Consider the following 27,926-nt stretch of genomic DNA (forward strand, 5'->3'; position numbering starts at 1 on the left):
ATTCTCTCCCATTCTCGCATCCCCTTTACTTCCTTTATAATGAGATTTAAAGTTTTGGATGTGGGGAAAAAAAGAAAAAAAAAAATAGTTAATTAAAAAAAAAAAAAAGAAAGAGGGAAATAAAGAAAGAACATTTCAGTCCAGTAAAATTTATTTTTATTGCCATGTGAGAGATTCAGAGGGCCTTGTGAGGGAAAGAGGTGACAGAACTAGTCCAGTGGAGGGTTCTGGGATATTTTTTTCCATCCTACTGCCTGAAGGTGTTCACTAAGAAGAAAGCATGGGAGCTTTTCTACTAGTGGTGTTGAGACACTGTTGGCAGTGAAACTGTCTGATTTTCCCAACCATATACTTGCCAAGTTTGGCAAAAACTATTTTTAGTTCAATGTTAAAAGCTTGTCCTGAGGTCTGAGCAAAGATTCAGTTATGAAACCTTACATTTCATCTTGTACAATAACAGTAGCAAGATATTTTTTTCTCTGGCAGCAAACACTCATTGAAACTGACCACTTCTATGACCTTAATTTTTTGTAATCAATTTTCTCTTAATTTCCAGCATCTATTGCATAATGAAATATAGCACGCACAATGCCTCCAATGTCAGCACAGCTGGATGATCTTCACTTTAAAATCAGAATAATCCTAAAATAGTAAATTTATATATACATATGTATAAATTTTGCTGATCTACTTTATGAAGGTGGTGATAAATATGTAAGAAAAATAATATGTTGTCACATTGTGATGATGGTACTGGAGGTGGCTCCTAATACATTCGTTAGCAGACATGCAGATATAAGAATTTTACAAGGGCTCAAAGTGAGGCTGGATAAGTACATTGAGCGGGGGTTAAAAATAGTCAAGTTACAGTAGTCTGAGGAAGTTTCCTGAGCTGAAAATAGATGATGAGAAGGGAGAGTGCTAAGGGAAGGGTAAAATCATGTACGAATACTCCATTCTTATTCTTCCTTACATCTACTTACACTTAGGGCTGAAAACAGACTTCTAGACTGGATGAACCTTAGGCCTGATCCATTAAAACACATCCAACAGTCTTGTTTAAGTAAGGAGTTGTTGTCTGAGAGGGTTTTTCTGGAATAAGGAATGAACATTGAAGCACAGTTTGAATACAGGAAACCAGTAATGTGTTTAGTACTATATATTGACAACGAAAGCAAACTGAGAGGCAACAATAATATCAAAAGCTCAAATGTGATTACTTTCTCAGTTATTGGGATAATTACAGTCCTGTTTTTATAGCTTTTCCACTTTATCTTCTATTTCTATGAGGAATAGATTTGCAATTTTTCCCTGAAGATTTCTCCGAGTAATTATCCAATTATATACAGAAGGTATTTACTGATCTATCTGTACATCTTCTGTGTGCTTCTCTGTAAACATGTAGCCAAACTTCAGTAATATAACTTGTATATCAATGACCAACAAAAAACTGTCAACTGTAGCAAAAATGTTCATCTTTGTCAGAATGGAGATTATTTCGTGGAACAATTAAATGGGGCACAGTTAATTCATAAGTCATGAGTCAGACTCATAATATCAAATTCTTTTACTGTGCATCTAAGACATTTATTTTAATTTTGTTTTCTTTATTGGACTCATCCTTTGTTGGGATTGGTTTTGCATGATGTATTCTTGTCTTTTTAAAAATTATTTTTATGTTTATACAAGCACTTCTGCAAAACAAGAATGCAGCTGAGGTGCCTATAAAGAAACAGAGATGCCAACATTTGACTGGGCTTTTTGAGTTGAGTCATTCCAAATATCCTGACGGCCAAAAGACAGATTTCTTATCATCCACAATATTTAACTTTGCCTCTGGCAGAACTGTTGTTGCATAAAGAAACAATAAAACATGTCATGAGTGCTGTTATTGTTGTTCTTACTATGATGAGTATTAATGGTGATGGTGAAAATTACAATTGTCTTTACTCTCAAAATTGCTCTACTTGATATTATGAAGAAAAAAATATTTTGCTGCAGTGTTTTTCTTTATACTCTACAGTTTTGGCAGACAATATCTGTCACGTTTCTGTAACAGCCATCTGAATTAACTGCTTGCTGATTATTACAGCGATTGCAACATAGATACTTTGGAACTTGTCAAGAAAAGTGCCACAAAAAATTATTTTTCCATGAAGTAAACTTTTTCTTGTCTCCTCCCAGTTTATAAAAGGTATGAGATAATAGCAATTCAGCAACATTTTTTTTTTCTCTGTATAAAGTCATCTTTGTTGTTTTAAGATGATATTTCCAGGGTTTTGAGGATTTTGTTCTGCTTTGTTTTGTTTTTTGGTTGTTTTGGTGTTTTGTTTTTTTCTGGTTTTGTTTTTTTGTGGCTTTTTTTTTTTTTTTTTTTTTTTTTGTAATTAACGGCACTTCTGTCACTATTTTTCTCAAACTCAGATTGCCAGACTAACAAAACTCAAACACTGCTTGCGTGTGACTATGTTTTTTTCTAGTTTCAGAAGAAATGTGACTATTCTGTGCATCCTAGGAAGAGAGCTGTGAGATCTCACCCTGCATTATGCATTACTCAGGAAAAATTAGCAAAGAGCTCTTTCTATGCCTCTGGAGAAACACAAAGCAGCTGTAGTAGGGCTAAGGGTCTAGACAGCTGATCTCACTGAAGATGGAGGATGGTCAGCACAACAGAGGAAATGTTCGATAGCTTGTCAATTCATGACCCTAAGATCTAAGAGGCTTCCATTTCCTCAGACAAATGCTGACCCCATTAATATGAATGGTTGAACTTCATTTGACATCAGCTAGTCCTGAGGCTGAGGGCAAGTACATTATTCCCTGTGCCATTAGTGCAAGTCACATACTCCAGCTGAGCAGACAAGGGAAAAAGTTTCCAGTAGTCACTGCTGTTTTGTTTTTGCAATATGTGTGAAAAGATATATCTGGTTTATTCCTCTGTAACTGTTTACTATGCTTTAGTATCTTCAAGATATCTGATTCCACTTTTTACTCACTTCAAGTCCACCTAAAAATGTGACTAAGTACATCTAACAACAGCTTTCCTAGCTTTGACAATTGAATAATAATCATAGTATCATAGAATCATTTGATTTGGAAGGGACCTGTAAAGGTCATCTAGTCCAACTAACCTGCAACGAACAGGGACACCTACAGCTAGCTCATGTTGCTCATTGTCCCATCTAGCCTGATCTTGAATGTCCCCAGGGATGGGGCATTCACCACCTCTCTGGACAACCTGTTCCAGTGCTTCATCACCCTTATTGTAAATACCTTTTCTTTCGTCCAATTGAGATCTCCCCTGTTCTTGTTGGAAACCATTTCCCTTTGTCCTGCTAATGAGCCTGTCTTCTTCTTTCCTCAGTCTCCCCTTCATACATTGAGAGGCCAGTTATCAGGTCTCCCCAGAGCCTTCTTTTTTCTAGGCTGAACAGTCTCAGTTCTCTCAGCCTGTTCTCATAGGAGAAGTTGTATTGCTAAGCTTTTTAAACCACATCTTACAATTTATTCATCTCCAGGCACAGGGACTTCAGCTGTGCATTGCAGCTCCAAAAGATCAAGGAATAATTTTTCAAGCAGGTTATCACTGTCCTCCCTATTGTTGAGGTGGTTGCCACTTAGTTTGCTGAAGGATCCATGGACAAAATTTCCTTTAGAATAGTCGGTATCTAGGTTTTACTATGTTTGTTTCTTACTCATCCTCTTTTGTTATTGGTGTTGGTTGTTTTTTTTTTTGGTTGGTTGGTCGATTGGTTGTTTTTTTGCTTGTTTGTTGGTTGTTTTATTATTATTATTACTTTTTTTTTTTTTTTTATGAAGAAATTGCCCTTCATAGGACAAGTCTATGTATTTTCTGTAGTGCATGTTAATACACAATTATGTCTGTATGCTCCAGATGCAGCCATCGCTCTTTAAATCTGTCATTGAAGGATTTTGTTTTAAACTGTGCCTGGCTTTGTTTTCAGATGCCTCTGAATTCCACTCCATGTTGAGTCACAGCTGTGAAAAGAGAAATCTACTTCTTTAATTCAAAGGGTCAGCAGTTTAAAAGCACTAAAGCCCGGCGGGGAATAGCTTAAGATACTTAATCATGATGATCCTAGAGATTTAGTAAACTTGCATAGGGCTCATCTGAGATAGAGTCCTGGATATCTTCAAGTTTTGGTTTCTTTGCAAAGTGCCTATTTTACCAGGGAATGGGATCCTCTATAGAACAAGCACCTGTGGTGGATGTTTTCCACCTGTTCAGCTGTGGCTATGGAAACACAACTTAATCTTCACTACATCCCTTTTCTAGCTAAGCTGGCATGGATGCCAAATCCTTTCTAGTCATTTTTCACCCCACACCCTTAACAAGCATTTAGAGTACAAACTACAGTGGTCTCCCCTTCTTGATCCATCTGGCAGATAACAAACTGACAGGAAGTAGTTGCTGATGTGAATGGGAAAAAAAAGATCAGTTTGGAATACATAGTTCATTTTCTTTTTGGCTTTGTTTTGGTGTCACCAGTCTGTCCAGTGTTATTTCTCAATCAGCTTCTTCTAGTTCTGGAGGGGATATAAGAAAAAATACCCTTCTTATTTGTTCAGGGCAGACAGAAGCATTATCTCAAGCACAGTGTCAGTGATTGTGATACTTGATTAAGGTGGATAATTCTCATGGGATAGGCAAGACAAGACTGTTTGGGTGTACAGTATCTGGCACTCCTGGATTAAATTATACTGCTAATATGGTTTCTATACCCATTTTTTGTGCATACTTAACTCATCCTGAGCACATTTTGGACTGGTACACTGTTTGCTGGGTGAAGACTTTGCTGATTCTGTGATTTTATGACTTGTGAGTGGATCAGGCATGTGATGCTCTCAGCATGGGAGATGTTGGTAAGATAAGAGTGATCAATAGTAACAACTATTTGATGACTGTCAGAGCCTTACATTGGTCAGTGCAAAGGTGTTGAATGCTGCTGAAGATGTTCAGTGAATGATTCAGTTCAGTTATTACTCTGTCAACTAACTCTTAAAAAAAAAAAAAAAAAAAAAAAAAAAAGACTAGAAAAATGTAGGTTGGAAGGGACATTCGAGGGTCATATGGTCTCTTCCACAGCTTGAAGAAGGAATAACTACTGCTTTGGATCAGATCACTTGGAGCTATCTACAGTCAAGTTTCAAATGTGTGCAAGGATTGAGAGCCCACAACTTCTCTGGGCTCTCTGTTCCAGTGTTTCAATCCTCAAAGAGAATGAAACCTCAGAATTCTCTTGCGGTTGAGTCTGCCTTTCCATCTTAGAGGAAAAGTGTCAGTGGGGAAAAGGAGTTTAGAGGCAGTGTTTTACCCTCTATCTCTTCTCATATATATTTTTGGCTTTGACACCTCCTCTGTAAACAAATGGTTAACTTTCTAAATAGCATTACTGCTTTTCAGTTCAGTATTGATCTATGCTGTGTCCTCACTTTGTCCTCACGAGACAAAGGAAAGTTATTGTGGTTTAAAACCAAAGTGGAAATAGTTCTGTGTTGAATGGAGGTGGTGATGCCTGAATTTTTGTTTTCTTTCTTTGTATGGCTGCTTCAGATTCCAGGAACTGTTATGCTAGAACACTTCACAAAGCGGCTTAAAAATAGACCACTAAAATAACTTTCTTGAACGAAGTATAGATTGACTTCTGCTGCAATATAAGCAGAAAGTTCTCGGAGGGTCTGGTAGCAGTATGTTCTAAGCTTTGAAAACAGCCAAGTTGGTTAGTGGGGAACACATAGGGTTGTTAAATCTTTGATAATAATGTCAGAACTCACGCTGGGTGTGTCTTCGTCCTTGCCCAGCTCTGTGAAATTCTTGTTTGTGGAAAATGAAAGTGTGATTGCTTGTCATTTTCTGCAGCTTGCACAAGGGCTTAAATCAAGAATGAAACACTGGAAGTGAGTCACTGATCTTGCCACGGGAATCACAGCCAGCAGTCTGTAGTCCCTGGTGAGAAGGGTGGCCGGGTGACTAAGGCACTGCCTGGATGTTGGAGGGGATGTGGTACTGGTACTAACTGCCAGTGTGACCTTCTGCAAGTGATGTCATCTCCTATCATACCATTAAAGAAAAATCAATTATCCTATAATGGCAAGGATAGAGGAGAGGTAATAGAGACATTAAAGCTTTTAAACTGCTCAGGTGCTGTGGTGATGAGCACTCAGGGGAGACACATCAAGAGGAGTAAGTCTACATTAAATTAGGTCACAATTAATTGTGTAAGCTTGCAAATGGGATGTGTTATAGTAGTTCTGCTACCTCTCTGTCACATAATCTCAAAACGTATAGGAATCAAAACATTTAAAAGTTAAAAAATAAAAAATAAAAAAATCCAAGAAAGCAAGTACATTCAGCCCACCAATATAATAACTAGGTTAATGTGCCAACACAGACCACTGCACAGCCATGTACAAGTTCAGTTGAATATTGTTTTACACATTGGCTGCACAAAGTGTTGATACAAAATTAGTTGGACAAGCAGCATTAAAAAAGATTTCTTCAAAAGAGTTCAAGTGTATGACCATGAATTATTAAATCACAATCTGTTGGAAATGTAAATTAAAATCCTTCCGGCATGTCTCTCCCTGTACTGCTGTTTATATACTAAAGCCCTGCAAACTATGCTGTACAAAGTTCACTGACAGTGCATCAAGTAATGAGGCCATACGTTGATGAAAGGAATTGTATGAAAATATGCCGCTGGAAAACAAATTTGATCAAAGGCCAGCTGTCACATAAAATGCACATTTTTTTTAACCATTGATAAACTGTAATAACCTGTATTCTTTTCAAAACTTCCAGATTAGTCAGCTGACAATGACCTAAGTAATACTGGCAGCTAATGAAGCACCCTAGCAGAATTAATACAGCAAAAACAATTCTAATAATGGAGAACTACACTGAGGCAAGCAGTTACCTATCTTTAATATTTGTAATATTCTGGTTTTCTCTAAGACTCCTATGGGCTGCTTTTAGATACGGCTGGGATGACTGTGACTGCCTAAAAACGTTTAAGCAAAATTCCAACAATAATTGTCAGTAAATTTCTGCTTACATCAGATAAACCTAGATACAATTTTAGCACAGTATTTGCTGTGACATTAAATAAACATTATTAATTTATATATTTTAATGTGGGTTTTTTATTACTTTCAACTTTTTTTTTTTGTTTTTGTTTTTAGTAGGTTCTGTGGAGTTGTGATTGCATGAATCTGCTAAGTGTCTGCAGGCAGGACAAATAACATACTGTTGTATAACATGCAGCTAATAAAGCCGTATAAAACCTGGAGCTAGCTTAGATCTGAAGTGCTTGAATCAAGGACAGAAAAGCCCTACATACTTGCATCTATATATGTATATGTCCACATAGTCAGCCCATAGGCTATACATTTCCAGAGTATGGACTCTTTGCTGCTGTATGACACCTAGAATCTAATTTGAGTTGGTTTTATAATGTTTCACTAGTGTGCTTTGTTATCTTCCTGTCAATCTGGGCTTTTAACAAGCATGCAAAACATATGGTAGGGCAAGTTTCCATGCAAGTAAATAATTTGTAAAATAACCTATTGCCCCTAATTACTGATGACTCCCAGAATACCAGCAAACCTAGACCGCCAGCAACTGAACCATCATTGCTGGAGATTCCAGTTCTACCCCTGCAGACATTGGCAGGTTTTTTATGAAAGGAGGTAGAGGCAGTTTGGTTTGTTTTTTTTTTTTTTTCCCCTAGAAAAACACTCTAAGAATGATTTCTGGAGGTGAAAAAGAGACTGTAATCCTTTCCTTTGAGTTGGCTATTGTAGATGTATGTTTCTTCCAGCAAAGTAATGGTACTTGCAGGTCAGTGGTTTAGCTGGCTTGACATTGCTGCCTGGGGTTAATTCAGGTTTTCACAGTACAAATGCAATCTGTTAGTGTTTAAATGTTCAGGCGGGTCTCCCTGAAATGAACACTGCTTTTCTCTGATGGACACTGTGACACTTTTCTGGCTTTTCAGTATTTTCTCAATAGCAGGCCAAGGCTGTTCCAAAGCCAAAGCTTTCTGTGTGCCCACTCTCCGTGTCTACTTCATTTGGAGCCACTCCACCCCAAGTGCTGTAGGTGGTGACAGACATTTTAGAGGAAAATTCTCTGGACTTCTTCAAAAACCTGCAAACGTCATGGTACTTGGCAGGATGTGGCTTCCATCTAGTCTACCTTTTTGTTAAATGTCTCAAGGAATTTTTGTCGTACTGCCTTTTCCTTTTCTTGGATACCCAAATTACAAAACCCATCTCTGAACAGCTTTTCATGGTGTGAGAGGTTTTTTTGTCTGCTGGGGAAGCATGCTGCACTTAAAACAATGTAGTACTGAGGTTTGGCAAAGGGTTCCTTTTGATTCTTATGTGTGTTGCTAAATCATACTGTACACTGCTTTCTTCTTTGGCTTGTGTTTTTGTTTTTCTTTTTTAATGATGATGATCATATGTGTAGGGTGTTCTCTCTCAATGATCCGAAAAAAGAGCCCATGGGAAGCTATTATTATAGATGTCATAGCTGAAGTCACAGGTCTTTACACACACACACACACATAGAAAAAAAAAGAAAAAAAAAGGAATAAAAAAAGAAGAAAAAAAAAAAGAAAGAAATGAATCTGAGATGTAAATGCAGCTGCCATTAGAGTGAATGTCATGTAAGGAGACATCACTTACACACACCCTTCTGGTCAACTTGTTCTAATCTGACAATCTTCCCATTGCAATATTGCAGTATTATTATCAGATGGCAAGTTGCTTTGCATCCCACTCCATTTATTAGGCAACAGAGTAGATTGTACATTTTTTTTCCTTATTTATTTATTTATTTATTTTAAGAAGACACAATATACAAAGAATTAGGGTTAGAGAGTAGCATTTGTTTTATTCTCAATTCATTACTTGTCCAGAAGACACAATGCTTGAGATAATACTCAGAATCACTGTTTGAAATGAGATATGATATGTCTATGTGCATCACTATCTCTCAGTCTCATTCTGAAAGGATTACTTCTACGCCTTACATGAAGTCTTTGGGTGTAATCATGACCCCACCGACATTGACCTGCAAAATATTCCCATATTTTCTGAGGATGAAGTACTCATTTCCTATACATATAATTTTAAGTGCCCCATAGTAGAGTTCAGGGTCATATGAACCCTTCGAAGGAGGTCACACAAACTACACTATTAGGTTTACCCATTCTTATCAGTTTTTATCTCCTAACAGCCTACACGCCTTTTGTAAATGCTTCCATCAGCAGACTAGATTCACTGAGCCCTGTGTTCAGAAAAATGAAGAAAATCATTAAAAAAATATAATGAATTCAATCTTTGTCAGTGTTTAAGTCTCCACTGTTTATCTAGCTTCAGATTATTTTTGTCTAAATGAATTAAAAATTTAGATATATTTGCCACTCATTGGAGAAATTTATGTGTTTACACTTTGAGCAGTTAAAAGAGTGTTTTTTGTGGGTTTTGTTGTTTGGTTTTTTTTGACCACCTATTCCTTCACTCACTTACATACTCCTTGTTTCTCATTCCCTTATGGTATTTAGAATTACTTGGCTCTTTTTGTGTGGAAATAAGAGCAGTGATTTTTCTTGTTTTCTGAATTACTGGTATTGAATGGATATGGTATAAATCCTGTGAGGAACCCAGTAATGATAAAGGCTGTAAAGCTTTGTAAAACTCATAATGTGGATTGTACAGTTGGACTAGATGATCTCAGAGACCTTTTCCATACTTAACCATTACTAAAAAGAAATAAAAAAAGTCACCAATTGTTGGCTTTTTTTTTCTTTTTTTTTTTAATTGTACAAATGTCTTTTTCTTCAGGAATTATTGCAATTTTCAGGAAGTGATGTGTTGTCTATCTGTTTTTTTGAAAAGTATTTTTCTAAATCCTGGAAGAGAACATTCACTGCACTATAAGCAGCACAAAAGCTACTTAATAGATGAGAAAATAGTGATGAATAATGCTGTTTACCAGTTCTTGGATGGAGTTAGCTTTAAGCTGAGTTTTCACAATGAAGAGAAAAGCCTCTTCTGCCAAATAATATATCAACAGACAGTCTATCTAAAGGGTGCAAGAACACAGTTACATTGTGTTCTGCATCAATGTCATCTTTGTTATTTAAAAAGCAAGTTGAGGATTTTAATTCAGTCTGGAGATTCACTTTCTGTCTTTTGTTTTGTGAATTATCGATACAACTCATGTATGTTTGTAGTTTTTTGCCTTTCTAACACAGGATGCTCAATATCCAGCCCATAATTATTATAAAGTTTTGAAGTACATAGTACTTAGCCCTAGTAATATTCTTCCTGCAAACATGCAATAACTTACAGGCGAGATGTATGCAAGAAAATTCCTGGGAAACAACTCTATATATTTGTAGTTAAAATTGGTAGTCAAATATGCATTTGTGTGAACAGATACTGTATCTTCCAATGCATTTGAATCAAGGATGGAATAATTTTTGTTTCTTTTTGCAGCTAATAACCTTTAAATCCTTTAAAGCAATACATATAACATTGTACTCGTGCTGTGTGGGTAATGGTGACAAGGAACATCTTTCATTCTCTTCTCACTTCATAAAGAAGAAAATAAAATGCAAACGTATTCGACAAGGATAGCTGAGGAGAAGAAAGAAAAGCATGAGTATCAAGGGTAATACATAAGTCACTCCAGGAGTGATGCCTCCTATTTGTGTCGATGGAAATTACAACAGATACAAAGAGCACAAGAGCACTATTCAGTAGAGCAAATTCTCATTTACAAAACACTACTTTTCAACACAGTCAACAACGTTAACTATGCATTTTTGTCACCTATGAACAACAGCCTTCCTGTTGCACATGTAAAAATCAGCACCATCAGAGGTGACCTACTATTTCTGTTTCTGCTGCTGACATGCACCACCCACTGCCTCACTGTGTTCAGATCCACTGTTTGGTCTCCATAAACATTTAGCAAGTGATCATAAATGTAGTGGGTGCAATTTTTTCCACATGGAGGATGGTGTTGATTTGGAGGAACACCTTTGCTTCATACAAACTGCCTCTCTGCTGCCATCTGTCACACAGCAATAAAATGTAACAGAATTTTGTTGGGAAGGTTCAAGCTCTACTGCTGTGCCACCAAAGTCCACTTCTGACATGGTGGGTCCACATAAAAAAATAGGAGGCATTTCTTTGGAAGCAGCCTTTGCAGTTTACATATTCAAATTAAATCACCTTGGTGACTAACTCAACCTAATTTTAAATCCATAGTGATTATCAGATGTATTTCTATTCTATTCTTGCTTTTTATAAATATATAAACATTTATAAACATGAGCAAACTCAATGACTGGTCTAAATTTTCAGTGCTTATTTGCCATTTTTAATGCTGTTCTTAGATTCAGCATACAATCTAATTAATTGTATTTGCTGCAGGCTGTTTTCATCATTCTCTTCAGTGGAGTACAAAATGCCAGATTTTAGAATGGCCATGGAAAAATAGCACTGGAAACAGGTTTTAAATAATCCTTCAGTCCAAGAGAGGTTTTTGTTACAGAATTCAACTGAGTTACAAAAACTGCTGTTAAACTAAGGTGTGCATTTGAGGATAGGTCACAGTCCTTTCAGTTCTGGACTTCATGGGAGTTCAAACATCTTCCCAGTATTTGTGAATACAAGATTTTGCATTCAGATAGGTTTAGCTGAACAAATGAAAAAAACAAACAAAAAAACTCCCATGAATACACAGTTTCCTACTGGTTGTATATTTGAAAAGTCTGAAGAGCTCTGTTTATTGTAACAAAGGGCCTGGAATAAATTATGTTTAGTAAATTGGCTCCAGGTTTTCTTCTTTCAGACAGTAGCTTCAGAGCAATCTGTTTTATAGGCTCCACTAAATCTGACCAATTGCAAGGAGGTGACACCTCATTTCAGGGACGTGACATCACGTGTGCCAGTTACATCCATCTGCCTCTCTCTGGCAAAAATGGCAGGATACCAGCAGATCCACACTTTGTCTTTTTGGCAGTTTTCACCCATGTTTGACGTGAATTAATGGGTTCCACAGGGAGGTCCAGGCAGGATGGAGCCTGGCCCTTGGCCCTCTTCAACCAGGCACCTCCCAGCCCTGCAAGGGGCAAATAATAGCTCCTTTCTTCTGGTGGATATACCCCAGTCCCGCAAGATGTGTACATATTTTCCTTCCTTAGCTCGTCTTGCAGGTGATAATTAACACAGTGAAGAAATTTCCTAGCTGAAGCCAATGTAGGAAAGCCGCTTTGGCTTCAGACGTTTTCTTTGAGTTCATTTTCCTTATTTATTTTGGGTCTGATCGTTCGGAGGAAGTTTTGCAGCATGTTGGTGCTTAGCAGAAATATTGAACTAAAGGAAACAATTTTTCATCCTCGGAAAAACTCTTTCTTTCTGAGCAGAGGAAAAGAAGGAAGTTAGATTAGCTTTTAGGTTTCGTATTTTATTTCTGTTCACAGGCTTGATTATTTTGGAGCATTGTGACCATAGCTCTTTTGAGCTCAGAGCACTGATTGACATTACATATGTTACAGAGAGGAAGGGTACTTCCTGAAGATTAGTGGCCAGTTAGTTGTTCTGAAGTTCATTAACCTGAGCTAGTCATTAGACTGTTGGAAGGATTCTGTGTGGAAGCTGGAATTGTAGTAGAAGATCATCATAAACTAAAAATATATGTGACAATCTGGCTGGATTGTAATGAGTCTAGGAGAAGATGGTTGGCTCAAGCTCACAGAGCAGCTGCCTTTAGTGTAAACTAAACGCCATGTGTCAGGAATTAAAGCAAATGTTTCTTCAAGGATTCTGTTCAACTAAAAAGGAGAAAGAAAAAGAAAAAGAAAAAGGGAAAAAAAAAAAAAAAAAAAAAGTTAGCAGAACACTGCATGAAAAAGTGAATTTCCTTATGACCAAAAGTCCAAATGCAATGCTGATCACCAGTCTCCAATTAAACAACATAAACAATACACAACTTTTATCTACCAATGGCATTTTTTAAAAAAATTTATTATTATTATTATTATTATTATTTTCTTATTCTTCACTGTACTTCACCTTGAAAAAATGAGCCCCAGATTCTCTGTTGAGATTCCACTTGGTTGACACCCAGACCCCCAAGCCACAACATCTCAGCATACCTGCAGTAAGATCGACTCCCTGTTAATTGCTTATTTTTGAAGTGTGGTTTGTCTCTGTCATCCCACAGAAGATGAATGGGATTTGTGTGTCTTGTCTTAATACAACCCTTTCCCTTCCTATTCTCCTTCTTTTCCCTCTTTTTCCCCTTTTCACATACAGCCCTGCAAATGTTAGTGTTGTTTTTGGTCCCACCACAATCAAGTGTACCAGCATGTAAGAAGTAAGGTCTATCATCTTTCAGGAACCTATAGTCTAGTAAAAAGAATAGAAAGATAAAAAATAGAGATATTTCAGACTTGTTTTGCTTTCTTTTTGTGTCATCTCCTGAATGTGTGGTGGCACTTAGCCAAAAGTATTGCATTCTGACACAGAATGCAAATGTTGAGGAATGGATTGAGAAAAAAGAGGCTTAATGTTCTGCGTAGGAAGGACGCTTCGGGCATTTTTCAACTCCATTCCCCCCTCTCTTTCCCCATCACACCCTTCCTTCCTGCATTGGAAGAAGTGCTGGAATCTCAGAAAGCCCCAGCTTCATCTGTGGGAGGTTTCCCTTGGCAGAGAGAACTATAAGAGTCTTCTTTCCGGTCCCCTTGTGCAAGAAAGGAGGTACTACCTGCCTCATATGGTACTGAATTGATTCTGGATGCCTCTGCATCATAGAGGGGCTCTGCAGTGCTGCAGCTAGATGAAGTACAAGATATTTGAGGTTACTTGGGAAGGCTGAGCTGTGCTGGGTCCCTCACATGCTCACAAGGAGTCTTTCTACTTATGTCTGTGCAAAAGGCTTTGGTACCTTTCAGAATATAATTCTGATGAAAAATCACGAGTCATTAATCTTATTACTAGCATTTCCTTATACTTTGATTTACAGCATCATTCAAACACTGACATGTAATTTCACTGGATGTCTTTCTCTGACTTCTGGTATTGTGCACTTGCAGGAGGAGGAATCTGCCCTCACAAATATTTTCATGTTCTGACCTCTGTGATTTATTAACCACTAACTTCTGCCTTGAGAAATCAAGATGTCATTTCCTTCATAATTCCATAGGAAAAAAATTGATTTGTTGGGCAAAAAGGGATCCCCCACAATCAGGTACCAAAAAAAAAAAAACAACTCCAGAAGAACTGTTGCTACTTTCCGTGCAGCTACTGAGGTGGCTGTATGACCTGTAGGAAACAGGTTTGTTACAGTTTTATAGTTGCAGTCTTGTCTAGGGAAAATAAGGACAGTGATAATTGCTTTATTTTGTAAAACACTTAAAGATTTATGGAATATGAATGACTATTATTAAGTGAAAAGTGTTGCAAAGCTGGCTTAGCTGCACACTGTATTAACACAGTCCCATATCAGCCCGTTGACCTCAGCATGAACTACTCATTAAAGTTTATAGGACATTTTGTGGGTGAATTGAGGCAGTTATTCTGCTGAAAATGCTGTACTGAAAAGCGTGTTTAAGTTTATCAGTTGCATTGACTTTTTTCTCTCTTAAAACTAAACACCACTGCTTGCTCTATCCAATTTTTGTAGTTTATTTATGAAAATTTATGATGGGTATGTCCTCACTGTTAACTCAGTTTGTTCTCTCTTGGTGTCTGTGACACAACAGCTTATTCTAGCCATAGGATAAACACACAATAGCTGTTATACTGAGATAGAGTGAGGTATAAAACAGCAAGATATCCAACGGAGCTGTATAAACTAACAAGATGCATAATCATATTTGAATGGTGAATATTCTTTTCACTGGTAATTAATTTGTTATTTGCTTAGACTGTAGCTATGTTAGACATTGTCCTTTGAAAATTGTACATATTTTCCCAACCTTAAAGCAAGTGTGATATGAATGAAACAGACTTTGATTTATACTAGTGAAAAATAAAACAATAAACTTTTGTAGCAAATGTGTTAAATGAGATACTTAAGCCAGTTAGGTCTGGCTTGTTTTCAGAAATATTATTTATATGATCATGAAAAAGATGTACAGATGTTTTATTTTTGCTTCCAGATTAAACTTGGATTGTTTGACGAGTGGGGAGATATTTCTCCATTGTGCAAAAAGCGTGTAAGAAGAGAGCAGAATGAGAGCTTCCCAAGTACCGAATGCCTGCAGCCTGTTATCTTTAGCAATGCTGTTCCTTCCCGTCACTGGAACATCAAAACAAAATATCCCAAGACTCAAACTTTCCTATAAAGGTAAACTTTTCAGCATTTTTTTTATTTTTTTTTTTTTCCTGATTCCACCACTTTTGTTTTTATGTGATGTTGCCAGCGGTTTATTACTGTTACTAACTGGGCAAATGAAACACATTTGTCTCAGTTACCAGAAATACATAGCAAAAGCTTTAAGGATGGGTAAATTGTAACCATTTTAGTTTGCTCATTAGGATATTAGTATACTGTGCATTAACTATGGGAGAGTCATTGTCTAAGTGTAGGCTTCTAATGCTACTTGAAACAGGATGAGACCCATTGGCATCCTATGTGGGGATGAGGTGGGACTTGGGGAATCATAGAATCATAGAATCACAAGGTTGGAAAGGACTTTCAAGTGCATCAGGGAAAGTACCTCAAATGTTCCAAGTGGCACATAACCTGTAATCATTTTTTCTCTATTTTTCAAAGAGTATGTGAAAATCATTAAGTGTTTTCTGTCTTTTAACCTCTTTGGATCACAGACGCTTGTTTTTCTGAGGAATTTCTTAATCTTATCTATATTGCTTGTTTAGAATATTGAGAAGATTAAGGGGCTTAATCCCCATATTTAAAGAAAATTCCTTAATGGTCGTATTCTTACAGAAAGGAGTTTGCTTGTTGCTTTGATTGTATAGTACATTTCCACAGCTTTTGAAAGACGTGGAGATTTATCACTTTTATATTGATATTCTTTAGCTAATGCAAATGCTCTCCAGACAGCCATTTTTCAGCTATGTCAGCACCCTGACCTTATGGGAGCTCATTCTGTTCTCAGTTTTTCAAACATAGGTCTTTGTATGCATTGTGGTATCACATTTGGGATAGTCTGACCATACAGGAGGCTGTAAAGCCTTCATCAGTGGTTATGATATGCTTATCATGAGCTCTAATGCTCTGAAGAATTTACTGAGTAAGCATAATAAAATAGTATTTATTTACAAGCTTCTCTTTTGTTAGATGTGTATACCACTATGAATAGAATTACACTGGGCATATCTGTGTTTGAATTTGTTTTTGAGAGAGAGATGGAGGAGGAGAGATCAAGAGATCTTGACAACATTTTTATAAATTCAGGAAACAGTTACACTCACTTAAGCCAATGAATAGAGAAAGACCTGACATGAGTTATGAATGTTAGCAGTTAAAAATCCCCTAACATATAGCCAGACTTTTAACAGCTAGGCCTTTTTGAGATGATTCCCAATAGCAGCATATACTATAAGGCAATGGCATTTATTGTGGAGTTGACACTTATGATTAGTGAATTCCTCTTGACTTCAAAAGCAGATAGCCTTTGGCAAAATCCTGATGGATGAATTTGGCAGGTAAGGAGAGCGGGAGAGAAAAATTATTGAGTTCAACACAGGGGGAAAAAAAATTAAAAAAAAATAAAAAATTAAAGATACAACCTGAAATCTTACTTTAAAATAGTGGCAGAGACCTGCTGGGAGTGGCTGCAAAAATGCCTCAGCTTGTTCAAAAAGACAATGAACGGATGATTGATACTTAGGCCCTGACCCAAACTTTTATTAGCAACTTTATAAACCTTTCAGTTTGGCCTGAGGGTTACAGTTTCCTATCCAAACTTATCCACCTATATCCCTGTAGGGGGAAAGAAACCAACAGATACAAACCGGCACATAAATCTTAATTTGGAAAGCTGCAGAGTAACTGAAAAGCCAAAGGAGAGAGAATTACCAGATTTTATCATTGCTTTTTTTAGGAGGAAGGGTGTATTTTTCCACAAGGAACAAGAAAAAAAAAAAAAGACTGTTTTCTTCACACTTGGAAGTGTTAAATTAAAAATGAGAGGAAGAGTCTTAAAAGATTTGTTTTATTTACTTGATATTGTACTTCTGGATAATGTATGGATTAAAGAGAGAGAAGTAAAGGAAAACACAGAGTTGCCGCTCATTCTGAAGGAAAATATTACTCCACCCAGGACAGTTACATGCATCATTCCTGTTTTTTTACAGGACATCAAGTTTTGTTTCCAGAAACACTGCATGTCTTTCTAAGCCACGGTATTAAGAGTTCAGTACTGTGCTCCCCACTTCAGAAGAAGTGTGGATCAGGCATATTTAAACTGCAGATGATATTAGGTTGCTTATAAGTCTGTTCAAATAACCACTATGTTCTGAAATTCTTCATTTGTTCTTGTCAGTGGATGATGGACTTTTCATTGTAAGTAGTGTGGTTTTGTGTTATAACTAAATTAAGTTTTGGTTGATGACAGCTGTTTGTCAGATGTTCTGACTATTTAATATAGTTGTCAAAACTAAGCTTGCTATTCTATTTCCCCCCCACCTCCCCCCAAGCATTCCCACCAAAATAATTCCAAGGTTTCTGAGAATAAGGTGTAGGAGAAATGAACTGTCTTGCCAATTCCCATAAAATAGTTAGAGTCATGTCACTGACAAGTCCTGGCATCTCCTTTCTTTGGAGTTTGAGTATCATGAGGAGGATGATATGCAGGCCTTTTCCGTCCGTATGGAAAACTGACAAAACTTGGCCACATCAGGCAGTGCTGAAGACCTAAACACACATTCGTGTACACTGCACTGCTGAAAGTATTGTCTTCCAAGAGAAACTTTTATCCTCTTCCAAAGGCAATGTGTTTATGGAATGGCATAGCTCTATCTTCGCAGAATGGCCAAGTATTCACTAGGGCTGGAAATGAATAGGACTTTCCTCTGCAGTTGCTTCATCTCATAGCTGTAGCTACTGAAGAGGAGAAAATCACATTTCAGCTGTGGGCTAGGAAACTGCTCCTTCCCATGCCCTGACAGTAAAGAGAAGGAGGAGCATGCCAAGGTGTGAGTTCTGAGAATAAAGAGGTAAGGGGCAGGAAAACAGGGGAAAAAAAAAGAAGGAGCTGTATTAAAGTAACACAGAGAAAGAGAAAACTGAGTGAGAAGTTGGGGGCGGATAGAGGAGGAAGAAGGGTGGAGTAGCTGAAAAAGTTTATAGAACCACAAAGGCTCTCCAGTAATTCTCTGTGTGTCACAAGACCTCTGTGTTTAGATGGTAATTAAAACTTTAGAGCTTGTTGGCATGGCAGTTATGAATTTTTGTCTTCTGAGAAGTAGCTTAAGGCATTGAAGTCTCTGCTGGGAAAGTTAAGGTGCAGATATTTCAGTGAATCATGAGTAACAACTTGATACTGTATGGTGGATTTCCTTTATTCTTTGCTCCAGCTCTAAAGTTACATGTTTAAAATATCAGACATCCATAAAATGATAAGCATGGACTAAGGTCATTTTGCAACTCTGATCTTTTAGTAATGCTCTATATTTTAATAATGTTTGTATTACACTATAGTCACTGTCAAAGTATAGGTGCATATTTATCATTCATTCTGATCTACCTGGAATTAACCTATAACCCAAACTGCAGAACTCCTCAAACATGGAAATGGATTTCAGCTCCCCTAAGTAGCACATTCTTGATGTCTACTACCTCATTTAACATCCTCATTCCAAGAAGTGCAAAAAATTGCAATGTTATCATTCATAGAAAGGCGTCATTTCTATTACTTAGGTTAAAAGGAACCTGCATCATAATTCATGCATACAAAATGTGTTTAATTCATTTTGTGTAGACAGTATGTCTTTAGGAAATGGGCTCTGCCAGTTCATTGTCGGATAGTTTTACAAAGTTTTTGTTATAACTGTATTTCTGGGCTTTACGTTCTAGGAAGAACTGAAAACAATTTTTCAAGCACTTTCAATTTTTGATCTCCCTAAAATTTTCCAATATAAATCCAGACTTCTAGTCCCAAATTTAAACCTATGAGTTTGCTTTATTAAATTGTGGGTTTTTGTTTTGTTGTTTTCTTTCCTTTTTCATGGATCTTTTAACAGTAGTCTGGATGCTGAAGGAATACATTTATATTACGGCAGTATGTTCCTTGCTTCCTTGTTTACGGGGCACGCCTCAGCCCAGATTTGTACTCTGTCACCATTGACACATCCATAGTTATATCTGTGAACACAAATCATTCCTGTGCAGAGGAAATATGGCCATGCAGCAGGAGCAAGCCATGACCAGTGCTGATTTGGGTGATCAGGAGTCCAAGATCCTACGCTGTGACACAGCAAGCAGAAAAAGGCAAGAATAAATGCAAACTTTGGCTTTTGAATCAGAATTTACTTGACACTTAAAATAGAGATAGCCGCAATTTAAATCTATTGCACAGGAACAATATTCTGATCTGACTTCTTAAAAATGAAGAAGCATTTAGATGCTGTCGCAGCCCCACTAAATTCATGGCAAGGAGTTTGCCGCAGAAGTGAAAAGGATTAAATATCCGTGGCTTGCCTTTTTTCATCTTAACTAGGTAAACTAAGGACATGAAATTCTGCATCCTCTGCTTAAGGATGACAGTGCTAAGTCAACAGTCTCAGTGGAAATTAGCCACATTTGAGAAATGTTTAGCTTCATGCAGTGTTTCATGTATGTGTTTTTCTTCCCCCTAAGAGTGATACATTCTTGTGACATGGTGAAAAAGAAAGCAGAGGATTACATTTTTGTGCCAGGAATTCTTTTGAAAATTTGACTGGATTAGTGCATTTCCTTAATTTTATAAAACAAATCCATAGGACATATTACATTACAATGTCAAGCATCCTGTTTTCTAATTTATTTTTGCTCTAAATATGCTTTAGTTTAGAACTAAAGGATTGCTTAACTGTTGCATCAGGACAGCTAGTTTGTTCTGTTTCAGTAAAGCTGGCTTGCTTCCATGACATGCATTGTTTAATTATATGTGTAAAATATAGTTTCAGTTGTATAGCTTTGAGATCCTCATTTAAACTGTTTGCAACAATGTGGATAATCCTGCTATCACAAAGTGGGTGTTGCATCGTTATGAATGACTGGAACATGATAAAGTGATGATTTATAAAAAAAGCCTAGAAATTAGCTTGCACTTCTACAGCTGCGCTTGGTCTACAAGAAGAGGAAAAAAGATCAGTAAAAACATGCTTTTCTGCTAATATCAGCTGCTGTAATTTTGAATACCCATGATTATCAAAGAAAATCTGCTCAGAGAGGAAGTGTTGTTTTTTTGGATCATTTATTTTGTTTGATAGTAAAATCATTTTTGAATCTTTATTATTCATAGGGAAAAAAAAATATGTGAGATTACTTTGTGGAGTAAAGATCTGTATGTGAGTGTTGAGATCCTATACCATTAGGTGATTTTCAGGACATGAAATAGAGTTTTCCAGTTTAGTCTCAGAAATGCTTTCTAGAGGTAGTATGCACTGATGCTGCAAGTGTCCCTAGGGATGAAGGCAGATGGGTGTTGCTGTCCATCTGAGCTAGGATGTATATACTGTAGACTAAGTATAAACTTAAGGGGGTTTATGATGTTTTAGTAACAGGAATGCCAGCAACTTTCTTACATTTTTTTCTCTTTTTAAACAAGTGGACTTGGAGGTCAGATCCAACTATATGTTGCATTTTCTGTCATATAATTATCACATATATAATGTCCTGGAGAGCAGCCTCCAGTCAGTGACATCAACAGTTTACATAGCAGTTGAACTAAGAATAACCTTAGAGAACTGACCCGTATCAACCTCTTAACAGTGTAAACAGCCTGTAGCTCAGAGCAGTTTTCTTTTTTCATGATCACAAAAGGTCCCAAATTGGATGAAAAAAGAACTGTGTTCGCAAAATACCAAACTGTTCTGCTTAATGTTCACTCAGATCTCAGAAGATGAGCAAAAACCCAAAGAATAAGTGTTTCGAAACAGTGATTATTGTCCTGTAAAAAGTAGAATGAGACAACACCAAAAATTGGTTCACAAGAAGAAAAATGTGGGAACGGTACGTGATCAATGACATCAACTTTGAAGAGGATACTTTCAAAAATACTTCTATAATTGCCCATTTAATTGAGACAGTTTCAAACCAAAACTAATCCTGGGTAGTTCTGGAGATCCCAGCCTTGTTCTCTTTCTGTGCAGCAATTTGAGGGCATAATCCTCTTGATGTCACTGTGTATAGTGTTGGACATCTGTGGCTGCAGAGCAGGTTCTCGAGTCACATCCTATTTCCTTTTCCTCCCTCCCTGTTTCAGCTGCTCCATATATAGACATGTTCCTCAAAGAAGGGCTGAAAGTTGCAAGGGGCGTCTGTTATGAAGTCAGTCATTTGGAGATAAATAAGCATGCAAAGAGACAGCAGAAAGAGATAGAGACAAAAATTCCTATTTCATACTGGAGCATCAGGAGAAAAGGGATTGGCCAGCTGTGGTCAAGAGAGGCATTTAGACAAGTGTGTGAATAATGAAGGTGCCTTTTCCAGGCTTTCTTCTTTGTGATCTAAATCCTGGCTGTCGCAGCAAAATATGCTGAGATGTACTATAGTTTTGTGACTAAGATATTACTGAAGACACCATAGTTTTATGATCAGTTTATCTGGCATCTTTGTGAAGACAACATCATCCATGCAACCTGGATTTATTTGAAAAAGATATCTTTTTAAATATGCTACATAACATCTGTCTATCCATTGGTGTCTCAAGGAGGATAAATAACTGTAAATAATACCCAAAAAAAAGATAAGCCTTCCAGCATTCCAATATTAAGTGGCTTTTGCCTGTGTACTAGTAACTGACAGAAGCGATTGGACAGTGCACACCGTTAGCCTGTGCAAACAGACATCCTTTGCCCTGTAACCTGTGGTTAGCGTGGTCCTGTCTAGGTGTTGCCTAAGAAGTCTGTAAAACAGATACTGGGTCTACTTGCGTTTCTGTACATGAGACTCAGAATCTGATAGAGATTTCTAGGCAAAATTCCAGCATAAATAAGGGAATTAATGCAGAAATTCAGTGACCTCTTGTTTTAATGGTTTCATAAGAACTTAACTCCTGCCAATATCAGGAAAAAGTAAATGATAATTACATTTCACTCTGCCATGATGGAGCATTATGCTAGTCCAAACTATTATCATGTGAAATGTTTTCATTTTCACTGCTGGAAATGGTCCTTTCATACTGCCAGTGCAAGACTATTTAGAACATCTACCTCTGCATTAGCTAATTGAATTACTGTGCTACACTTGCTTTTTAATCAAATAAAATGTATCTGGAAAATTGGGGAAAAAAAATCAAATGTTTTCCTAAATATTTTAAGTTTCCTGAAAATAAATAATCATTTTCTACATTTAAACCACATTTGTTCTAAAATATGTCCATCCTGTGTATTTACCGTAGATAATGACTACATGGCTTAAACAGTGCTTCCCAGCAATAATTGCATTTCTGTACTGCACTCCTACAGGAATTTAGAACAAGGTTGTGAGATCAACCAGATGTCATGATGGAAAAGCTGAAATATTAATGCTCCAACTGTCATTTGCAAATGTTCACTTTCCTCATTCAAAATATGCGAAAGAGAAATAAAAAATCTCTGGATTGTGTCAGATAGGGAACCCCTCTGTGGGGACAGGAACTAACAATTATGTGTGGGGAAAGCAAGCAGGAACCTCCAAAAGTGGGTTTGCTGCCAACAGAGGAAGTGTCTATTCCACTGGCAGGTAAATCTGCTCACAGAGGTCCCTGCCCTTCCACTCCCTTCCTGAGCAGGCACATTTCACACCATTCCTCTCAGCCCTGCCCAGTACTGCTCACCATTTCACACCAGTCATATCATTGACTGTATCAGCTATGTGTCCTCATCCAACTGGATCTTTCCCAGCCCAGTCAAGGAACCAGAAGAGCTTTTTGAAGCCACTAATGTATAATACTGCTTGTCCTCCAGGGACTGTGGAGAGGGCGGTGAAGGACCATCAGTGCTTAAGAGACGTTATAGGCCCTCAGATAGTGGTTTCATGGCAGCTGAGCCAAAATAATGCTGTGCTGCTTCTGGAAGGAGGAATGCCTCCCTCTCCACTCTATCTCCCCAGGCGCACATGTGCACTTCTTTCCCTTCTCATCCACTCCCAGACTCATGGACCTGCCCTTTCTCTTGCATCGGCTCCAGCTCTCATCAGCTCCTTTGACAAGGATCTGTTAGTAGTTAGGACTTTATATCTTACTTGGCTTTACAGTCTGACCATCCAGATTTTCAGGGCTCTGGTCCAATGCTTGGCTTCAGAAAATAGCCCCCATGTCTTCTTGCTATACACTCAGGGCTAGATCTTCAGCAGATAAAACTATTGCAGGTCCCAGCAGTTAAACCAAGGGTCTGGCTCTAAATCCTTATGAGACTGCAAGTGGAGTGTATGTCTATGTGCATGGAGCATGTAGAGGGTGGGGGAGGTGGGACATACAGCTATTTAGTGCTTCTATAAAGATCTCTGTTGCTCACAGGCACTAGCTACAACTGGTATGTATAATAGTAGTAAGAAAACTGCAAATTGGTTCCAATGATAGCAACAATAGGCAAAAAATCTGTTGGTTTTGTTTTGTTTTGTTTTGTTTTTCCTGTTAGCTCTTCTTTTAAATCTTAAAAACAGAGGCATCAATGAAGTAACAAACAGAGTAAGTAAACCAGATTGGCATAAGCTCTCCTTTGCACTGTCATTTCTTCAGGAACAGCACATGCTGATCTCTATCTCTCCTAAGCCTGTTACTATCAATATTTATATGTCTTCCAGTCTCATGCTATCTGACACTTTTACTACAACTGAGTTATTCATGCCTCTGTAGTTCAAGTTCTCTCAGCTACTTTATTATAGTGATATGAATATTTCTCTCATTAGGAATCTGATAAATAGATTTGATGAAAAAATGGATTATTAGGATCCATGACCTTTAATAAACCAATAGCTTTCATACACAACAGATGTAGGCCCAATGGAGCAAGTCCTGGCATCAGATGTGCAGCCTGAGAACACAGGTCTGAGCAAAAGGAATTGGGCTCCCCAGCAGAGCTGTCAGCACCCATCTGTAGTGCCAGACCAGCTGAGACAAATCCAGTCTTCATGGCTGATTAGACCTTGAGTTTACATGAGTTGCAGTTTCAAATCCTGGGGGAAAAAAAACACACTGCAATCTCATTTGCTAGAAGCGTGAAACAAAATCCATTACTTTAATCTCTTCAGGATGGCATTCATTCTACAAAGCAAAAACTGAGCAAAGATTTAAACCCACTTCAAGTTCTGTATAGCTGATATAGGGCAGTATGGGTGGGAGAAACAGCACAGCCTGCTGTTTTTTTCATGAGCCTGCAGCCATATGAGCTCTAAGAGTCTGCGTGCATCATCAGAGAACTTCTTGTTTTCAGAAGTTTCTCTAAAGATGTAGCTATGTGAAAACTGAAGTTGTGGGTGCTTCAAAATACTTTAGCCTTTTTTTGTGCCACTCTGAAGAAAATAAAGTCTGAAATGAAAGGGGCTTTTTTGAAGGTAAATGCAATATAATGACAGTTATTTGTTTTGAAAGGGTGGATAACACTGCATATAATTTTACATAATATGCTTTCACAAAGGAAGAGCCTTGTGTCTTAAAGTGCTAAATATGATCACTATGATACATTTTTAACAGCTGGACATACTTACAAAGGGCAATACACATCTTCACCCAAGCAGGAAAGAATGAATCTACTGCTGTAGGGTGGGGTGCGTTCATCCACACAAGTAAACGCAAGTCACAAATTCCCATGAAGATTCTGATGCTAGATATCTACCAAGAACAACCTTGATGATCCTTGGGGTCCTTTCCAACCCAAGACATTCTATAATTTTTTATTTTTTATTTTTTTTGTGATGTGTGTTTCTCATAGTGTAGGCGAATCTCCATATATGTTGCCTTTCAGCTACATCATTCATAAGATTCATAACTTTCTAATTACAGGTCATATAATTAGCCACATAGAGGTAGATAGAAGTTTTATAATATGACATGAGATGGCAAGCTGGTTGGAACGGTAAAACTGATTCACAATCAGTGAGTGAGGACTCTTTGGATAAATCATTTGAGAACTGTGCAATTGTTTCCACATGAAGCATGTCACTGATTTCCTACTTTCTGCATATTTGATTGGCTGAGGGCAAGAGGCTTGGAAATGGTTAACCACAGCAAAAACTGAAATTCTAATTGGAATTCAAGTGGGGAGCAGCATTCAACTGAAGCTGTTTTTCCCTCAGGATCAGTGACTTTATAGTTTATTTGTTACTCTGGCTCTTGTGAAGGGGTTTTTCACAGTGCCTATAGGAATAGGTGTACCTATGGGCAGCTCCCTTAGCATAAATGAGAGAGTTTTTTTTCAGCTGCTTGATGCTCAGGTTCCTGGAAAGTGATTTTAAAAGACAGGGGTAGTGCTTGGTCTCCAGTCAAATGAACAATTCCTTTTCTATGAGGTCAGGAAGAAAACAGGCTTCTGATTTCAATAGTCGTCTAGAAGTATTCTGGTATATATAAGGAAAAAGATTGTATGTTCTTAGAGAAAAATATTCTCTCACCATTGGGATGCTTTCAATAGAACCAAAAAACAAGATTGAAGTGGAAGAAGTAGATTTTAGTCACGTAACTCAGATTATTTACCCTTTATGCAAAATACTGGCAGCTAGGTTGAGAATCTGTGTGAGGGAAAGAAAAAACCAGTGATAAGTTCAGCCCTTACAACTGAAACTGAGGAAACAGAGGTGATGGGCCTGTTTGTTTGCATGGTGTGCTTTTCCCTTAGGGAGGAGATTTGTTGTCCTTGAAGACCATCAGTGTTACTTCTGTAGAGGTATGTGTGGTGAGATGCCAACAATTATCTACACAGTACCAAAGCTCTTATGTTTGCCAGTCATTTATATTGAGTTATATTTGTAGTGCTTATTCTATGTCTACGCAATTGCTTAAAAGAAGAAAATAAAAGATGATTTAATTTTGCATTGGGAACAACAGTGAGTTTGCTTTCCTTGGCAGTATTTCAAGACAGATAAACTACTTAGAAAAAGAACCCTGCGCTAATCCACTGGCTTAGGTCTTCTTCACAAAACAAAATGTTTCACTCAAATGCATTTTCAGTTATGTTTTGTAAAAAAAAGAAACAACAAAAACAATCATTTTGTTTGGCTCTTTGAAGGTTATAAATCAGCCCTTCGCGTTTCTTTTCACCAACAACATGAAATCACAAAACAGTTTTTAATAATCTCTGCAGTAATAACATTTTACAAGTTATTTGTGCAGCTGTTTATCTAGTCCAAGTTATTTGCAGTTAAAAAGTGGCATTTAATTTCAGGGTGCTTCAAGGGTTGCATTAGATGTAGTTGTTTTGAAACAGGTTGAGGAGTTCCTTTTCTTCCAATTTAGTCATAGCCTGTCATTACAAAAATGTCTGGCCACAGAGACCATTCTGAGTCTCTATGAAATGTTTCCAGATTTCCTGAGTTCTCGCAGCATACTGGAGGAACAACAGTGTGATCACAGAATATATAATCCAAAGCTAAGAAGCCTGAATATGCTGTATAAATGTAAATACTTATTATCGAAATAGGATATCATTTATTTTTTTTTCATTAGAAAGCCTTACACATGGCACTGATGCTATAGATAGCTGAAGTAAGCAATGATCAAGCTGTTGTGAACCATGTCCACTGAGACACCTTTCTAAATGAATAAGAAACACTTATTAATCTAACTCCTACCACTCCATAGTGAAATATTAACCCAAAAGGGATTTTGCTGAATATTCACTTAATGGCCAGGCCAGACTGGAGCCTGTAAAGGAAAAAAATAAAATAAAAAAAATAAAAAAATAAAAAAATATATATATTATTTTCAGTAAAATGCCATATACACACTGTAAATTGAATAGTGAATGTGCAGACATACAAGATCATCTCTGTAACTAACTTTGCTTTTGACCTGTGAGAAAGCTATTTTATATTAGACTGGCTTCAGATACAGTGATTTGAATCAACAGCTTTTTTTCAATACAATATATGCTCCTGATTGTAAACGGACAAGTATGCTTTTTATGGTGAATTTTTCTAATGTGATATCCTAGGTCCTATTTAAGATATCTTGCTGCAAATGGCAGCTGATAAAGCTGGATTGTTTTGGTTTTGGTGAGTGAGAATAATGATTAATTTGTCTGTAATTTAATCAATTCTCTGTTAATGTTTACTTGTCAAATTTTATTGGTCATGTTTTAATTTTAATCTTATCAGTGTCAGTGTTCTTATTTCCATTCTCTTTTCAATAGTTAGTAAATAACTGACCAAACCTGATTCTTCACCACTTTGCAGCTTGTTTTGTCGTTTACATCAGTAAGAAATCAGTGTGCAGTGTTGTCATTTTAATCTGGAGCATTTTACAAATGCTTTCCTTATGATGTGATGGAATGAATGGCTTTACAAGGCACCAGGCAGGCCGCATTCCCATTTGGGTGTTTCAGCCATGAGAAAACTTTATCCCTCCCTATTGTAGCTGTTTTAGGTGGTTCTTTACTGAGAAATACTAGAAGTTTTCAGCAATAGATGATGACTGTGCTTTTGGGATGGTCAGTACAGAGACCTTTCCTTCCAAATAAGAAAGAAATAGAAAGTGGAAAACTGTCTCAGTGATCTATGTATGTGGAGA

At 37.3% G+C, this 27,926-nt stretch overlaps 1 protein-coding gene across 2 annotated transcripts in view; it reads left to right on the top strand.

The window, feature by feature from the left end:
• Positions 1–27,926, top strand: part of SEMA3D (semaphorin 3D) — a 140,532-nt gene that overhangs the window by 30,504 nt on the left and 82,102 nt on the right. For both annotated transcript variants that reach the window (XM_015875912.3, XM_085552012.1), the window contains exon 2: positions 15,210–15,397. In XM_015875912.3, coding sequence (XP_015731398.2) covers positions 15,283–15,397 — 115 coding nt within the window. In that variant the 5' untranslated portion in view covers positions 15,210–15,282. The remainder of the gene's footprint in view (positions 1–15,209; positions 15,398–27,926) is intronic.

The sequence above is a fragment of the Coturnix japonica genome, chromosome 1 (genome assembly GCF_054131305.1).
Source record: "Coturnix japonica strain WE chromosome 1, WE-NBRP24, whole genome shotgun sequence".
Taxonomy (NCBI): Eukaryota; Metazoa; Chordata; class Aves; order Galliformes; family Phasianidae; genus Coturnix; species Coturnix japonica.